We start from the raw sequence: 18,593 nt of genomic DNA, 5'->3' as shown, positions 1-18,593 counted from the left end.
GTGTGTGCTGAGCACTAAAGGTACCTCCAGACACACACATGCACTGATATGTAACTAATGGAGCTTGTAATGTTGTGGTCAGGAGGAACAAAAGAACAGTGATTCATGTGTTTGCAAGCAATTTGTCTGAGCAGGATCAGTGCTCCTGTCTAATCCAGTATAAGTGACCGGCCTCACCAGTCCATTATTGATTTCTAACTTAAGTGGAAGATAGATCCTCAGAAGAGAGAAGGAGTTAATATCTCTGGCTGCCAGTAAAAGAGAACTACATATATTTAAACACTGGCTTTGTTGGAGAGACTTCAGCTGAAGAGGTGAGATGACAGTTTGAAGATATACCTTACACATATATCTGTATTTCCCACACAAGCAAACTGTACTGTAGCATCTGACCAGTGTTTTGGGGGCAAACTAAATCAACCAGAAGAAGCTTCATAAGAAGCTTCATGAAAACATTATGTTGGCAGTCAGTTTTTAGTTGGGTAAACTAGAAAGGGGAAAAAAATAAAATTATGAGTTTTTGTTCCTTGGCAAAACAGCAATCAGCTCTATAAATAGCTCCCACAGACGGTTCTGGCCAATTATTTATGAATAATAATGGAATGACTTGCATGGAGACATGTCACAGTTCAGAACAACATCATCCATCTCTCCCTCCATCTTAGCTCTCATTGCCCAAGGGGAGGTGGTGGGAGTGGGGGGTGAAAGGAAAGGGGGTGGGAGTGTTAGAAGTAAAAAAAAAAGAGGCAAAACAGAGAATATATGTCATTTTGAGCCCTGTGCGATGTGAATGCCTGCCTGGAAAACCACACTTAGAATTAACATGTCAACATCAACAGAAAGGAGATTTCTCCAGAAATAGCAAACGTCAAATGTCTTCATCAAACAGTGTTTCAGGGTCAACAGAAATTGTGAACTGAAATTATTTCTGGATCAAAGATGTATCTCCGTTTCTTGCCGCATGCCACAAAACACAGAGAATATCACTATCCAACTGTTCCTGTGAATAAAGAGGTTTCAGCTCTACAACAGTAAGTCACACTTTCAAATGCAGATGTATTTAAATAATATCCATGACAGCATGAGCAGTGTGCATTTGGCTTAAATCAACATAGCTGTCCCAGTGGTGACATTAACAACTAAATAATATTTTAAGTAGAAGAAAACTGATGGTGACAACTCTATGCGACTGTAATGCAATGTCTAGAGGTTTATTACAAATCATTAAAAGTGCTTTGTAGAGCATGCTGGCTCTGAGTATAATGACCTGAGCCACTGGAGCGTATCACATTTTGGGAATTGGACAAGCTTGGCCCATCATCAAACATTACTCAGCATCAGTGTTCAGTTTAGTGTAAATATCAACCATGGGGGCACACAGAAAAAGCCTGTGCCATCCTTCTAGTGCTGCCTCATTTGCATTTAGTTTAACACTGAAATATTATTGTGACTGTCGTGGTGATATTGACTTTGGTTGTAAATCTGTAAGTTATCAAACTAAGTTTCTAGGCAAGTGTATAACTTTAAAAAAGACAGATACATTTTCAACATGCAGATCATTCACTAATTTTCAGTACTTTGCAGTCTTAAAGTACAAAATCATCCCATGGTCTTTTCCTGCACTTGCATACATCAAATAAGCCATCGACACAGTTTTTTTCATGTTTGAACTATTAAGAAATCCAGTACAGTTGCTAACAGCCGGATGTTGCTAACACTGATTAGCTCAGGGCAGTACGGTGAAGACATTAAAATGGCTTTTTTTAATCACCAATATTGCTCAAAATAACACTAAACCTCCGCAGTAGCATGATAAGAGTCCTTACACATAAAACGAAGCACCGATTGACTCCTGACTTGAATGAACTCTACCACAAGAGGAGCTGATACCAAGGCCATTTGGTAAGTCTTTCAAAACACTCTTTTAATAAACTCCAGGTTCGCTAACTATGTTGTTGGTGCTTTGTTTTAAGTTTAGGGATTCTCATGCTACTGTAAAGGTTTGGTGGTATTTTGAGCAGTATTAGTGGTTAAAAAGCTGTTTTAATGCCATCACTGTAATACTCTGAGCTAATCATCGTTAGCCTGGTCCGGCTGTTAGTGGCTGTTAGCGCCTCTCCGGGATATCTCTGTTAATAGCCGGAATTACACTTTAAGTATACTTGTGTACATTGTGCTCTGGATTAATGGTACATCCTGTATTCACTATTAAGAATGCATGCATCACATGTGATAGAACATACTACATATAGTATTCTTGTATTTGAGCTGCACACAGGGATAGAAGACTTACAGTTGGCACCTGTAGGCATAATCCCACATGGCACAGACCTCATTTCTACTTTGCATTGCAAAGCTAGATGGGGTTCTTTACATAAAGTATGGCTCAGAGCATTAATATACCACTAAATAATGTGCAACAGTCAAAATCAACCAAGGTTTTAACTTTGAATGACTTCAAACAACTGTTCAGCCAATTGGAGACCCATGACACATGAGCTCAGAGGCTCTGAATCCAAAGAAGCCCCACCTTAATCCTCATTGCGGAAACCTATGATTGGCTCAATGAACTCCTTAATTTGCATAACATATCCAATTATGCAGTTGCTGGATGAACACAGGGATCATTTCCATGCATTTTTCCTTCCTCATTTTTCCTTCATGTTCATTCTTACATTGGTCCTGCATGTGGAATACATATAAATCAGGGCAATTCCCCCTGAGTTTTCCTTGACTTTTCTGGGTCATGATGATAAGAGACAACACTGAGACTGTGTTTCTTATCTGGAGTTAAAAAACATCTTGCCTGACATTTTAGCTTCCTTTGACTGTCACTGTGAAAAAGGGTGAGCATGTACTAAAGGTCTCATCCTGTTCTCATTCAAAAGAAATTCTTAAGTGCAAAGAACATCATTTTATATTGCCCAAAAATATTCACATTTAAAAATTATCCACATGCCCCCAGGTAGATTACAGATATATAGTTAGACACTTCTATTCAGCAGTGATTCTAAAGACTGGGTCTATTTGCTCCAATATTTTGTTTATTATCCCTTGACAACATCATGAATTAAAAGGTCTTCCATTACATAAAAAGGTACTTGGAGTAGCTGGATGAACACAAGGTGAGACATCGTCTTCTGGATGAAAACTTCTGACAAGTGTCCGGACACTGATTCACATTCATAGACTATATACGTACAAGAGTTTTATGTATCCACTTTGACACCACCCACTGGTTTGTATGAAGCTTTGTGTTTATTATTTTGGCCGTTGCCAGTTTGTTTTTTTTGGAGCAAGAAGTGATATTTGGATGAGAGGGGAAGAACGAGATTTGGTTGTGACAGACAAACAAAATGCTGTTGAAAGGAGCCAGTTGGTGTTCCAGGCACGTCCAGCTGGGAGGAGACCTCGGGGAAGACCCAGGACTAGGTGGAGAGATTATATCTCCACACTGGCCTGGTAGCGCCTCTGGATCCCCAAGATGGAGCTGGTGTATGTGGCCCGGGAAAGGGAAGTTTGGGGTCCCCTGCTAAAGCTGCTGCCCCCGCGACCCGACCCCGGATAAGTGCTTGAAGATGAGATGAGATGTATTGAACATGACCTGAAACTAGTGATTGAGACCATGGAAAATGTTTACTGAGGTAATAAATCAAGTGAGAAGTAGAGCCCTTTTCTCATTGACTTTGGCAGAGACTTTCAAAACATACCCGGCAGGTGATTGGATGAAGCATCTGTCTATCAAACTCTTGCCGAAGTCAGTTGAGATAAGAGTTAAAACATCTTTTCCATAAAGAAAAGCCTTCAGTGCCGTTCTTTTCTCTCAGTGAAGAAAAAAAAAACTCCAGTTCTGATAAAACTGATGCTACTGCAGACAAGATTGGTTATCGCAAGAATTCAGCTGCAATTGCAAAGTAATGCCATATGTGCATATTCTTGATTTCAGTGGTGGGAATATTTGGGAATCTCCTGATTTCATTCCAATTCTTGGTGCCAAACCATTTACTTTGGCAGTGCTCCATTGTAGTGCTGCTAAGGTTATATCTTCAGCAGTCTATTATAAAATTATTTTCTTTCTCTGGTCAGAAGTTTTGTTGCACTGTATTTTGGTTGGGTGGCTTGTTTGCTAGTGTGTTCCACCTTTAATCAGTAAGTTTATTAATGTACAAAATTGATTTTTGAAAATGAATACATTAATTGTGATTCATTGTGAACCAATATTTCCCTACTTTCTCCCTAATATCTCCCTACATCATATTGAGTCCAAACATCGTGCCAGAATAAACACCCATACAACGTGACCAGCCATGTTGCCGCAAAGTGGTTCAGATCGTCCGTGTTCGATGCAGGAATAGATGACAGCACCTCCTCTTTGCTGCCCACACTTACTGTTTTCTTGTATATGGAAAATGTGCACCAACTGCTACAGTACAGCAAGCCAGCAGTCTCTAAGCCAGGCCCAGACACACATCTCCTGGTCTTCTGAGTGTGTAGGCGGACAAACTACTTTCCACTTGGTAACAGCCGGAATGTCTCCCTACATGTGTGTGAACTTCAGTGCCTCCTTCGCAAGCCAGCTTTCTTCCTATGCATGTCACAATAATGTTTTGACAGAGAGGGGGATTTAATAATATTGCCCCACTCCACCCCTTGAATCACAATCGAACCTGATACAGGAAGAGGAAGGGAACAGTAAAGGTATAACAAGGAGAAAATCAGTTCCACTAGGATTGATTCCACCATAACTGAGAAATGTTAAAACAGACATCAATATGCAAATGCCACTGTGGGATTTGGTTGCATGAAAAAGTCAAAGACAGAGGAGGCAAAGGCACAGTTGTTATGTGCTTTCTGCTGAAAAAGATCAGATCTGAAGAAAGAGCGAGTTTCCAACCTCTTAAAAATGACACCTTGTAATGCAGACAGATGGCCTGATATCGTCCATCATGGACGGGTTTTTGCTATATTTTCTTCCAAACGCACTACCCTACACTGGACTGAAAGGGCCCTGTTGTTTGCCATCTGCTTGCCATGTTTGGCACCAGATCATGCATTTACTGTTGGAGATCTCTCCTGTTGGGAACACCACTGATTACTCACTCTTACAATCCTATTATAAAGACATCTTATCACCCTATTGCTCAGATAACATCTTATTCACATCTCTTTCAGGTATATATGTTTACATCTTCAGTAAATTAGTTTTGATGTATCAAATGGCAAAGAAAAAAAACTTTGTTACTCAGTCATTTTATTTGGGAGTTTTATTTCATGCAGAAGTGATTCTCAGTCTCTGGGTAATACAAAAACAGCTTTGAATCAAGACTGGGCAGTTGTTGAATGTTTGTTTTGCTAACGCCTCCTTGTGAATTTCTTACAGAGCCCAGCGAAAATCCAATCTCTACCGATCATCCAGCCAGCAAAAGAAATTACACTCAATTTGTCAGATCGAACCAAAATCTAATCTGTTTGTTTAATGAGACGAGGCTCCTTTCTACAGGTCCCACTAAACTGCCTGTTTATAAGTCCCTGTGCAATCCCAGCTTATCACAACCAACATTTAAATACCCTCAAGAACATATCTATCAGCTTCAGAGCTGTCATTAGCATGGCCTTAGTGTATCACAGTTATAACTTCAGCATATATTATTCATATATCATAAACAGAGAATATGTGGCGAAAAGTGTCCCATTTGAGTTCCCATTAAAAAAGGGAGATAAGAAGATATGCATTTGTCAATCATCATAGATTTCTCTATATCATTCATTATACCTTGTTATTATTCTTTTAATATTTCTGGTTGTATTAGGCAACTGTGGGATAAATGAGAACTATAATGTTATTCGTTACTTTTTAACTAAACTCATATAGCACAGTCCCAAACTATGCTGCCGGATTAACGTTGACCTGAGCACTGGTTTACTGTTTACTTCGCTGCTTGATTTGAATGAGTGCTGACGTTACTGTAAGGCAGTTGCATTTTACAATGGAAAAATCTTCTGCACCTTACTTTTTAGATGGTTTGATGGTTCCCCTTCCTGTACAGTTTACAAACTGACCAATAATATACAGCTGTCTAATTCACAGATTGCACAACGGAGAATGCAATAGATTAGAGTGAACACCCAGTGCTGTGGTACAAGACATGCACTGTAAATGTTGAATTCAACCAGCTCAAAGGGACAGAATATTAAATCATTTCCATTCAACAATAGTTTGAATTGAAACCCTTTCAGCCACCACCATTTTAAATTCCCCCCCTCTCAATTGAACTTCCAAGTCAGCCTGCCTGGATTTCTGCCTGGATAAAGTACGATCAGTTTATATGCTGTATAGATGAGTAAGAGCCTGAGAGCGTCCTCCCTGTAGATAGGAAGACTAATTCACAGTGGAGGCAATAATTTCTTAATGAAAAATGATCACTAAATAACTAAATGCCAGAGAGATCTGAATAACATTCTTCCCACTTTCAAAAGGAACTAGTGCTTGATTTCTTCTTCCGGATACAAGTATTTGATCATAGGACACAAATAAGCATACACCACAGGATGTGCATGTTAAAGTGCAGTGTATGAGTCAGCCACAGTGGCATCAGCAAGGACGCATTATATAGAAATAGTTTGGCAATCTACTTTAACATGACTCATAGTGACACAGAAAAGCGCTAACAGCATCAAGATTCTAATAGCATCAACTGTTGAACCTGCATCTAAACACCAATATACACACTTTCAGAAAGTCACAAGTGCTGACAGTAGTGACTGGCCCTGTGTTACCTTGACCCTGTGCCAGACAATCAAGGGCAACAGCCTGGTGCACCCATAGGCAGGGCAAACCCCCTACTGCAGCCATCCACACAGGCTGTCACACTCCTGAGCAACACCTCTCCCAGCAATGCATGGAAGACTGGACTAAACTGCACCTGGTTTCTCTGATGCTCTAAAAGGCTAAATATGCTGCAGTGATTTAAGGACATCAGACTAATTCTTATATTATTCAACACCTGTCAGGGCTTGAGTTATGTAGGTATAACAGAGAGCTCAAGTCAGTTCTACACATCCTAACTACGGTACACAGAACAAGAAAGAGCAGCTTAGGGCTCTTAATTGTATATAATCGACATCTATTTCCTTCCACTCAAACAATGGAGAAGAAGCAGGAAAAGATACTGGCTTCGCATTTTGTGGCACACACCCAGACTCTTAACACCTTGCTGTGTGGATTAAAAGTTAGGCTGATATCAAGGTTTTGTTTTTTTTATACGATTGAGAACAATCAGCATCAGATCAATTCAATTCACACTTTGACAGAGAGATATGTATCCACGCTCCCGCAACTCTGCCAGGTGTTGGAGTGTCGTGTGGATTGGGATGTGGATATTGACCTGGGTGGGGGGGAAGACATGAGGTGCTGTGAAGATCCCCTGCTGGCGTGACAGACACATTGACACAGGTGCTGATCTTTGTGCCACAGCAGCTCGAGGCAAGCCTTAATGAAGAGGTAGCAGCTGAGAAAGAAAGGGTCTTCCGGGCTGTCAGAGCCAAAGCGGTGGCCCATTAGTGGTGGGCTGCAGACAGGAGAGGCCTCGCTGACAAGGTGCGACTAGAGACAGGCATAGGTCGATGGCTAGAACTGGCTAATTATTATTAGGTGCAAGCAAGGAAAGTGAGAAGGAAGAGAACCAGGCGAAGACACAAGATAGGGAACCGGAAAAAAAACATTGGCAATGTGAAAGACGGAACAACAGCAAAAGGATTGTGTCATGTTGTCTATATCTACAAGGTGAAATATTGGGACCCTTCCCTGGAGGCATTACATTTAATTCAAAAATAGGACAGTTGTCAAGAGCCAAATGAATCATTAGACAGGGAATCTGCTCCGTGTGAAAATACGACAGCAGGAATCCCCTAGTTGGATGTTTTAATTTTTGTGGAAGAGTTGAGCTTGAGTACAGTATACTACTGTAAAAAAGTATAGATTACTGTATGTCTTCATTTGGATGCAAATGTACAATGGATACCCACTTTTGTGTGTTTGTTTGTGTGACGGCCTGTGTGTGAATACACGTGTGCGTGTACAAGGAAGAGTAACTGAGCTTATTAGTGGGCCTCCTGTTGGTGTTCACTGGCCCATCTTTTTGAGGTTGATCCCTCCATCCCCCTAAAGACTACAACTGAAAGGAGATACAGGAGAGAATAACAAGAATTGTTTGGCGCCAGCTAAAACAAGAGCACAGTGTTCCAACTACAAAGCCTTCTTTACATTAGTGTGACGACTGATCGGCAGATGTTCTGTTCATAATGTACATGCTGTAAGCATTTTCTCCCCCACGCTCCAAACTACTCATAAACATGTTATGTCACCATCACTGTAGCCTTATGGGGCCTTTGAGTCACTGCAACATGGCAATCGAAATGTAGTACTTTTCAAAAACAGATGACAGAATAAAACCAAAAACAGAATAAGAGATAACAATGTGTTCCTTAACTAGATAAGAGTGCCGATAACTTTAAAGGTCTATTTCCAGCTTTTTTATAGCCAAGTAACCAGACATGGACAAATTAGTTGAAGGAAATGCCAACCGTGTCTTTATAAAGGCATACTACTCTGCGTCAACAGCATACAATTGCTGTAAATGTCATTGTGCTCCATTAAGGAGTCCTGTTGTCATGGCCTTCAGAACCTAATGGTCTTTTGTGGTCCAAGTAATTTCTTTCAATGAGGGAATTCCCTCTCCATTGGGTCACATGGTAAAGGCATTGTATTTGTAGACAGTCAGTCAAGAAAGTCAATGGATCTGATCGTTATAACACAAACGCACTAAGACAGACACAAACACATGTGCACACACAGATATACTGTACAGCTTCAGGGGTGGAAATGACCTTTTCACAAAGCATGCATAATCAATTTTTCCTTATATGCCTGTAAAAACAAGGGGAATTTAAAATCTGCTGAAGTAGTTACCCTCCAGGTAGTCAATGAAAAAGAAATGGTTACTGAAGTCATTAAACTAGCAGTTGAAGGAGTGCCTCTTCAAAGAAAATATTTGCATTTTCAAGTAACATGAACCCCTGGGGATCAACATGACCAGTTGAAATAAGATGACAAACACTGAGTTCTCTGATGGCTGACTGCCTGTTGGGAGGAGCAATAATGTGTTTATTTGTGTGTTCATCCGCAGCGTGAGTGGTTGTCCTCTACGTGCTTTCTCCAAGATTCAGCCCTATACTGCACTCGCACCTTCCTGTGGGTAAGTGTGGGATCCCCCATGCACAGCCTTGCATTCCCACGCCTTTGCTGATGCTCTTTGACATTACTAACGTAAATAGATGCTGCGCCGTGACAGGAAGTGGCCGACTTCTGAGGGACTGGTGGAAAAGAAGCTGTGTCGTCTCCATGACAAAGAACAGTGAGGTCACAGTACAGCAGGAAACAGCAAAGAATCTGTTCCAGGCGGGCGTGCGTGTACGTCAGTGTTGGAGATTGAAGAGGCTGCATTTACCATCTCTAACCCCACGGTCAGGGCTAAACAGCTGACTACACCTAGTTTGACTTTATGACCACCGTGGCTATAAATCAATGGTAGAACATGGAGCTCATATCCAATCGACCAGTGATTAAATACGAGAGAGAGAGAGAGAGAGAGAGAGAGAGAGAGAGAGAGAGAGAGAGAGAGAGAGAGAGAGAGAGAGAGAGAGAGAGAGAGAGAGAGAGAGAGAGAGAGAGAGAGAGAGAGAGAGAGAGAGAGAGACAGAGAGAGAGAGAGAGATATCATCTTGGGACCTACCATAATCATCATTTGAGTAATAGCTATAGGACTTAGATATTAAAAAGCCCTAAAATGACAGAAACAAATAGTGTTGCATCAAGATACATGTATAGTGTAAAGTCCACTTTATTTGATATAAATATTATTCCAGATATATATAATATATATATATATATAAGTCCACACTAGATTTTGTGAGAAGGCGAAATATAGCAGCACCAGCCTCTATAGGGTTGACCTGTAGGCCTGTACGTCTGTTTCAGATATTATGTGCTCTGTTCTACTTGTAACCACATCCAACTGTGATGTAGATGGGTGTGGAAAACGCATGTTGTCACCATTAGTTAAGCAGGGCAAGATTAAGTAAAGATACTCTTTGAATTGAGCAACACAATACATTACTATATTTGTCCTGTGTTGTTCCCCTTTTTAAATTACACTGCACAACTAAATTTTTGATGATAATGAGACACCGGAAAAAAAAGAAAATAATTACACAATAAGTTGAGGGCTGTAATCTATTGTGAAATAAAATTAACTTTAAATTAATTGTTCTTATTTTCCTTTCTTTCATCTCTTTCCAACAGCCAAAGCAGACTACCCTGTGGTGAAACCCCAGGCAAAAACCAGAAGACCTAGGAATGCGGTCTTCCCTCACTCTCTTTGTTGTCCAACCTATTTTAAAGGTTCTCCTTGTAACGTTCAGAAAATCCTCATTAGCAGCACCTGTGGCTGTTAATTGAACTGCAGTCAGCATCCTTTACTCGCACAGGTGAGTATCGACGAAACAGTGAGACTGAACGTAATTGACTGGCATCATGCTGATAGAATGCTGAAAAAATTAATTACAAGCATATTAAGAATAATGCTAGTTTGCTGTTGGATGAATTCGCTGACGCTATACACTTAAGACAGATATCAGCGACCACTACAACATTTAAAACCAGCCGCTCCATTAGTGCTGGACTAGCTCTGTTCTGGAGCAATCTGGAGCAAATCACAGTGGTACCAAATGGAAGTGCAGGATGCCTGCTGCAGGGAGGAGATAAAAGTCTGTGTGCTTGGTCCACTGGGCCTGCCAGCTTCCATCCCACTATTGCATGTTTGCCCGCTGATGTTCGGCATGCAAAGCATAGGCTTGAAATAAGACGGTGCTGATGGCACATCAGCATCTTCTTTATGTGATGAGCTCAGGCCAGATAGGGTCCTCTTGACAGACACACACCACACACAGTGCCAAGGAGGGACTGCGTGTCTAATAAGTGTGGTATAAGAAAAAACAAGCGCACACTTGAGAATCGACAGGCACATGCTAACAGCATATCCATGGACATCTACAAGCACTTAGATTGAAAGGGTAGAAAAACTGTAGTGAATATCAGACTGCAGAGTCTGGGGATAGAGAGAAAAAGCTGGATGAAATATTCATGGGAATGAAATATTCACGTCATTCTTCAATGGAACTCTGAAGTTTTGGGAATGCAGTGTTTTTGCACCAACATGTTTACCCCTCTTTAAACGAGGATTCACAAATAGCCGTGAAAAGGCTGTCAAGTGGTCAGTCTTGTCTTTTCATCTACATTTCCACTCTCTTTAGTATGCTGCTTATTAAACGTGCAGTGCCTTGAGTAGCAGGCAGTGATGGAGAAGCTGTATTGCACTGATGTGCTGTGTAATTATAGTCTGACAGCCAGAGGCTTACAGATGGATCCTGTGTAGGAAGCAGGTACTTGATGTTGGGTGCATACATCGAGGTACACAGACACGTAATCCTAAGGACATGTGCATCCAACCTTACTGACAAAAAGATATGTACAAAAGCCCTACACACCCTACGCAACTTCACACTGACCACCACGGATAAAACCTCCCCCCAACCCCATCTGTCGAACTTCAAATCTTTCCTCCAATTGATACACGCACCAAGCTCCATATCATGCAATGTGAATATCCAGTAAGAATCAGTGTTGATCACAGGCTTAACAACATGCAAATATTTGCTCTTCTTAATCCTCCAATAAGTCTCTGTGTGTCAAGTGGAAGGAAAACATGTATCTCAGTAAGATCAGGGGCATCAGATGCTCTCAATAATGCCAGTTTAGGTTTTCCCATTGACCTCCAGTTTGTTCTGTAGACTTCAGACTAAGCATATATTAGAAAAGACTCAGATTTGAATTTACAGAAATTAATATTTACAGAACGGGGGGACGCAATCTGCAAAGCTCGTCATGCCTCTCCTAACATGCATGATCCAAAGACAACACTATATGTGGGTAACATCAGTGGTGTAGGGCTACAATAAGTATTGTCATTATCAATTAATGTGTGGAGAATTTTTTTCCGACGAATCAGTTGATTTTTTAGTCACCCAGTCGAGTGCAAAAGGAAGTCCTCACACCTAAGAAGCTGGAACCAGTGAACATTTGACATTTTCAGATGGAAAATTTCTTAAAAGATAAATCCATAATCAAACTTTCATTTTAATTTCATTTTCTGTCAATCAACTTCAGGATTAATTGGCACTACCCAGGTAATAGCTCAGAATCCTTTCTAGACCTTTTGATCACTGTTCCAGTACAGCAAGTCAACTTAAAATGCTTTTAAGACATACTGAAACATCTGCCTGGCAAAATGCAATTATAAACTGTCACCATCAGAAGAACAATCCCTGATGTATTTCTGAAGGCTTTAATCATAGTTTATCCATCCCGTAGTTAGCCATGCCAACACAAAAGATGCCCTCATCTTCTTTACTAAAGGTTGTCAGGTACCAGGATGCCGTCTGGCAATAATTGCACCTGACAAATGAGCCTTGACAAAGGAATGGAGGGTGGTCAGCCTCTTACTGATCTGACAGAGCAACTTAATTGAAACTATCAATCAGATAGCCACTATCCTCTATCTATTCCGATCTGACTTTCATTCTTTCCTGCACAATCCATTTCTCCCACTCACAGCAGCAATAATGTATCTTCTCTCCGTCAGTCGTGCTAGCTCTCATGCTCACTTGCACATGCATATTAAGACCTATGTACGTGCACAAAATCGATACACAAAATATTGCTTCTCTCTGCTTGCTTTCCATCCTCATCATTCCCCCTACGGGGCACATTACTTGTTCATTACATTGTGACAGGGGGAATTAATACATCATTCCCACATTTTCTGCAGTTTTTCCTTCAACAGTCTGCCTATCCGATTCTGCGATTCTGTGTTTAGTGCAGTGTCATCTAAAGTCCCTGTGCAAAAGCGTAGTACTAGCTTTTTTCAAAATCACTACAGTCCCACACGGGATGTCACAGTCCCTGTAAGGTAAGAGAGGATAGAGTCAGGACAAAAGGAAATACCTCCCCTGGTTGGAGAGGAAAGGGTTAAGCCTATTACGGAAGACCAATCAGGACTGGGGGAGCACTGCAAACCTCCGCAGTAAGAGAGAGAGAGAGAGAGAGAGAGAGAGAGAGAGAGAGGGAACAAGGGAGTGAGGGAGAGAGGAGAGCAGAGCGGGAGATAGAGAGATATCAGGAGTGTGATGGTTTGCACTCCTATCCAGACAGTTAGGCAGGGATGGAGCGCAACAGAGAGTTGGTGAGATGAGTATTCACAATCCTGTGTATATGGATGGATAAGAGAAAAAGGGGGACTAAAGGAGGAGAAGAAGAATCCCACCAACATCCCTGTCAGGACTAATCTCTATGGACTTTTTTTCTCTGTCTGGGACTCAGGAGGGTAAAAAGACATCTGTTACTTGTGTGACCCTTGTATATGCATCAATATTCAATTCCAGTTGTTGGATTACTGCTGGAAAGAGCAGAAGATAAACCAGCAGTTTCAATCGGTCGACCTAGATGTTGCAGAGCCACAAGAGGGGCACGCAGCATGGTGTATGGACCAGCTCTGAAGCATCTGTGTTTACCCTGCACGGTGAGCTCTGCTGTGTCTTGATGGGGCACTCTACTTATTGGTTTGATTTACACCACTAAGCCGAGCTGAATGTGCGTGACAGCAAAGAAAACTCAGTGCTAAATATCTCTGTCACAACAACAAATGTATGGGATTAAACACCATCGATAGAATTTCCTAAATAACTTCTGTTATAATATATATTGAATATATATATACATTTATATATTTTTTTGACTTGATTAGAAACATATGGTTATGGTCAAAGTGAAAGCTTTTAGTAACTGATTCAAATACGCCCAGTTATAAAATTGTAATTCCAAGTAGCTGCTACCGTAAACATCCTGCTCTAAAAGACTTTGAAGAAGAATTTGTTTATACCTCACATACTGTGAGCACATCTGTCTGTGTCTTACTCCATAATAGATTCCATACACATAATTCAAAATGTAAGGCTGAATGATATGTGAAACTTGGCATGTAATTGTACACTCTATAACATGCATGATCCTATCTCTTGCCTGGTGGCAGGGTACTCATTGATCATTTCTGTTGACATTGGGGCATAGTAAAGTATGGCATCCCTCACTGAAACAACCTTGAAGAATAACCGACATTTTCCTTTGAAGAGATTACATGGATCACATAGAAGAGGTGCCATGTCATTCTTTGAGGGAACTTGCCCTAAGTTCCCTCAAAGAATCACACTGCAAGTCTGAACTATTGTGAAAATTGTGTGACCATTTTAACACCACTGTAGCTGTACTGTTTGTAAGTGACATACAATAATTAACACTTAAGTATTTTCCTGTAATAATTTACACAAAAACATCAAGAGTAGCAAAAATATTACTACGGTTTATCAATACTAAAACAGGAGACTGGGATGTTGTAAGCCCTTTATTAGTACTACCTACTGTTATGTTAATGCATTAGCAAAGATGTAAAGTGAATCAGGCGATGCACAGGAACATGATAAGACATCAGAGGGTTGTTGCTATGCTAATGAGATTTTCCTTGTCGCCTCTCTGCTAAGGATGTTTATTTTCAGTAATCTCTCCCTCTCTCTCTCTCTCTCTCTCTCTCTCTCTCTCTCTCAATCCTGGTTTGGGATCCTTTTGCAAATCTACAAGGCAGGCTTTCTGTGAGATGAACTCACTCACGCTACCTCATGAGGATGACCTTCTCCTGAATCGCTGAATCAACCGTCCCACCCCCTACCTTAATATAAATTCTGGGGATCACAAACTTCTCAGTGATCACAAGTCATGGTGATTAGACACACATGCACTCTAATAATCTGCTCTACTCTCACCATCTCCAAGGATTTAGGGGTTCAGCATGTCGAGAGGCACACTGGAGACCCGTGCTCAGTTTACATGTCAATGGCCACTGGATCCAGGCATACATAGATTGATGAGAAAGGGGGAGAGTGAAGGCCTGTTCCATTAGTGTTCCCAGGGGGGGGGCATGGACCTGGATGCTGTCCGGACGCACTGACCTCTCCTGGACAGATTCTGGACATTACTATGGTATACACTGAGGAACCTACATGGCCAAATGACAAACTCTGCCTCTCGGAGTACACGCTAATGGATGTAACAGTTTTTTTGTATTTACAAATCTGACTACTATATTTTCACTGAGCACAAAAAAGAAAAAAGCATTTGGAGGATCCTTCTATGAGCAGTACATTCCGGCCCTGCACAGTCTGTATTTCTTTGTTTTCTTGGTTGGCTGTGTCTCTCCTGCCCGGGAATATTATGAGATTATAAACAGGAGGTGGCTCCGACATCTTATCCCTGTTCCACTCAATCATCAGAGTTCCCAACATCACCAAAGCCAACGGACCTGAGATCTGAGAGAAAGTCTGTGGAGGACATTAGCCGATATTTTCTAAAATCCACTTGATGCAGGTGGCTGATTCCTTAGCATTTGCGAGGTCAGGTAGAAAAAGCTAGCAGCCCCAAAACAGTCTTTTGCGAGACGGACAGGTGCTTTTCTGGCTGTCAGCTTCTGTGGGAGGGACTAGCAGTGAAAGCCTCGCTGGGGGGCTCTACTGGAGCGGAAACACTGGCTATGTTTGGTTGATGATTGCACAGCCCTGGTATTCAGATAGTGCTGGAGGGAAGGGTAAATATCACAAATAAATACATTTGTTTTTACATTTTTCATTTCATCTAGAACCTGTTCAGATTTGATTTACATCTTTAAGGGAGGTTGGATGGTTTTAATATTGTATGTGCCAATTAGTTATTTAAGTTTTCAATTTCAATTTTAATTCTGGAGTGCATGTGTATTAGATTTTTCTGCCCTAACCCAATATTAATTACACTTTGAAAAATCAGCTGATTTTTGGTACACTTGTTAGTCATTGAATTAATGAAGTCCTGTCTAGACTAATATCTTGTATTTTAAAGTGCATCTCAGAGAGTTAGAAGCCAGATGAAGACAAAGTAAACAAAATATTCTGGCAAAATAATCTAGCCAGCTATGAGCCACCTCTTGTAATTTGACAATGACAAAATGCTTTCTTCATCATTGCCCTCATGACTTCTGGTCTATATTCAGTACGTATATCGTTAATGCTAATACATTAAAAGTATGTCAGGCTGAATGTGCTGTTCAGCAGAGGCTCATAAGAACACTAAGCCACAACGAAGCCACTACAAAGCCTCAACATATTAATCCATTAAAGGTATGAGGTTAGTGTTTCTGTTATGTGCCTTCGCTGTGGATGCAACTGTCTGATCGAGGATGGTGATAACAAAAGAAGCTGACAAGATAGTTACTAGTTAGTTATGCCATGCGTGTTATCTAATCTGCTCGGCATGGTAGGAAAAAAGTTCAAGCACTATTGAAGTGTCTGCTCTCAGCATTTCTCATTTAAAACTCAAAAGTTTTCCCCATCATTTGATAACTGGCAGCATTACGTCTGACAAGTTTATCAGATGTTCATTACAAATTTCTAGAGATGCACAAACACAGAGCTCTTCTTCTCCTTTTCCTCTTCATAAATTCTCTTCTCCCCTTCTCCCTTCACGCAGGATAATGCATATCCTCCCCTGCCCAGAACAAGAAGCCACCATGAGCAACGTTACGGTCACCGACAACACTGAGCCCATCAGCCGCACCATGAGTCCGGCAACCCCCAGCCCGTATCCCTATCCTGTTAGTTTTCAGGTCTCCTTGACTGGCTTCCTCATGCTGGAAATCCTCCTGGGCATGAGCTCTAACCTCACTGTGCTTGCCCTCTACTGTATGAAGTCGAACCTCATTAGTTCTGTTAGTAACATCGTCACTATGAACCTCCATGTGTTGGATGTGCTGGTTTGTGTGTGCTGTATCCCCCTCACCATAGTGGTGGTGCTGCTCTCCCTGGAGGGAGACACAGCCCTCGTCTGCTGCTTCCATGAAGCCTGCGTCTCCTTTGCTAGTGTCGCCACTGCTGCTAATGTTCTTGCCATCACCCTTGATCGCTACGACATCTCAGTCAAACCGGCCAACCGGGTGCTGACCATGGGCCGTGCCCTGGCCCTGCTGGCTGCCATTTGGGTTCTGTCCTTTGTTAGTTTCCTTGTACCCTTTATTGAGGTGGGCTTCTTCGCCCAGGGCCATGCTGATCTGAACCAGACATTGGTGGGGAATGTGGTCCACACTAACCAGTACTACACAGAACTTGGCCTCTATTACCACCTGCTTGCTCAGATTCCTATTTTCTTCTTCACTGCTGTTGTCATGCTCATCACCTATTCAAAGATCCTGCAGGCACTCAATATTCGCATCGGCACACGTTTCCACGCTTCACAGAAGAAGAAGGCTCGCAGGAAAAAGCGTCCATCTATGACAGCCATGACAACGCAGCAAGAGGCCACAGATGCGTCCCAGAGCAGTGGCAGCCGCAACCCCACACTGGGAATGCGTACTTCTGTCTCTGTCATCATCGCCTTGCGCAGGGCTGTTAAGCGCCACAGAGAAAGGAGAGAGCGCCAAAAGAGGGTTTTCAGGATGTCCCTCCTGATTGTGTCTACCTTCCTGCTGTGCTGGACGCCCATCACAGTGCTCAACACAGTCATCCTGAGTTTGGGCCCCAGTGACCTAATGGTCAAGTTGAGACTGGGCTTCCTGGTCATGGCTTATGGGACCACTATCTTTCACCCTCTACTCTATGCCTTCACTAGGCAGAAGTTCCAGAAAGTCTTGAAAAGCAAGATGAAGAAGCGAGTGGTGTCGATCATTGAGGCAGATCCTACCCCTAATAATGCCATTATCCACAACTCCTGGATCGACCCAAAGAGGAACAAAAAGGTGACATTTGAGGACAAAGATGCCCGACAGAAATGTCTGTCTTCTGAGGACGTGGAGTGAACTTTTCGTCTTTAGGGTATACAGTCAATAAAAGCAGCTAAAACTGACATCAGGTCATGATGAAAAAGGGAAAATGTTAATCCAAAGCATTAATGTAAATAATATGTGCAATAGAATGTAAAAAACAAGAAGTGGATAATTTATTACTATTTATTTAGAACAAAAGTAGCTTTCACATCATATATTGTACTGTAGATATTGCATGGCTTTTTGTTACGGTAGCAACATACAGTGGTTTGTGTACATATATAATACATGTACAGCATAGGGTAAACAAGGTATATAAATAGAGAGAGAGAGATAGAGAGAGAGAGAGAAAGAAGTAGAAATTATTATGTATATGTATATTTATAATAAATTTTGTGTTCACTCACCTAATGCAGCAAAAAGCTTCCTATTCTCCCCTCTCCAAAGTAAAATGTTTGTGGTTCTGTAACAACTGTGAGATTACTCCCATTCATCATCATGCCACCTGCTCCAACACCAGACCTGCAATCCCCAGTGACCACTGACCGTATTGCCTGGGAACCAGCTGAGGGAAGGGAGTCCAGG

The 18,593-nt window shown here is 41.6% G+C and overlaps 1 protein-coding gene across 1 annotated transcript; it reads left to right on the top strand.

Annotated features, from left to right (window-relative positions):
• Nucleotides 1-15,758: 15,758 nt before the first annotated feature.
• LOC310949201 (G-protein coupled receptor 22-like) lies at nt 15,759-18,041 on the top strand (the record flags this gene model as incomplete). The annotated part of the gene is made up of 2 exons (XM_083916556.1): nt 15,759-15,806; nt 16,721-18,041. Exon 2 carries the CDS (start codon nt 16,725-16,727, stop codon nt 18,039-18,041), a length of 1,317 nt encoding a protein of 438 aa, XP_083772682.1. The 5' UTR covers nt 15,759-15,806; nt 16,721-16,724.
• Nucleotides 18,042-18,593: the final 552 nt, after the last annotated feature.

This window comes from Echiichthys vipera, assembly GCF_963691815.1.
Source record: "Echiichthys vipera genome assembly, chromosome: 7".
NCBI lineage: Eukaryota > Metazoa > Chordata > Actinopteri > Perciformes > Trachinidae > Echiichthys > Echiichthys vipera.
Note: the sequence above shows the minus strand (reverse complement) of the source record. Positions and strands in the feature narration are given on the sequence as shown.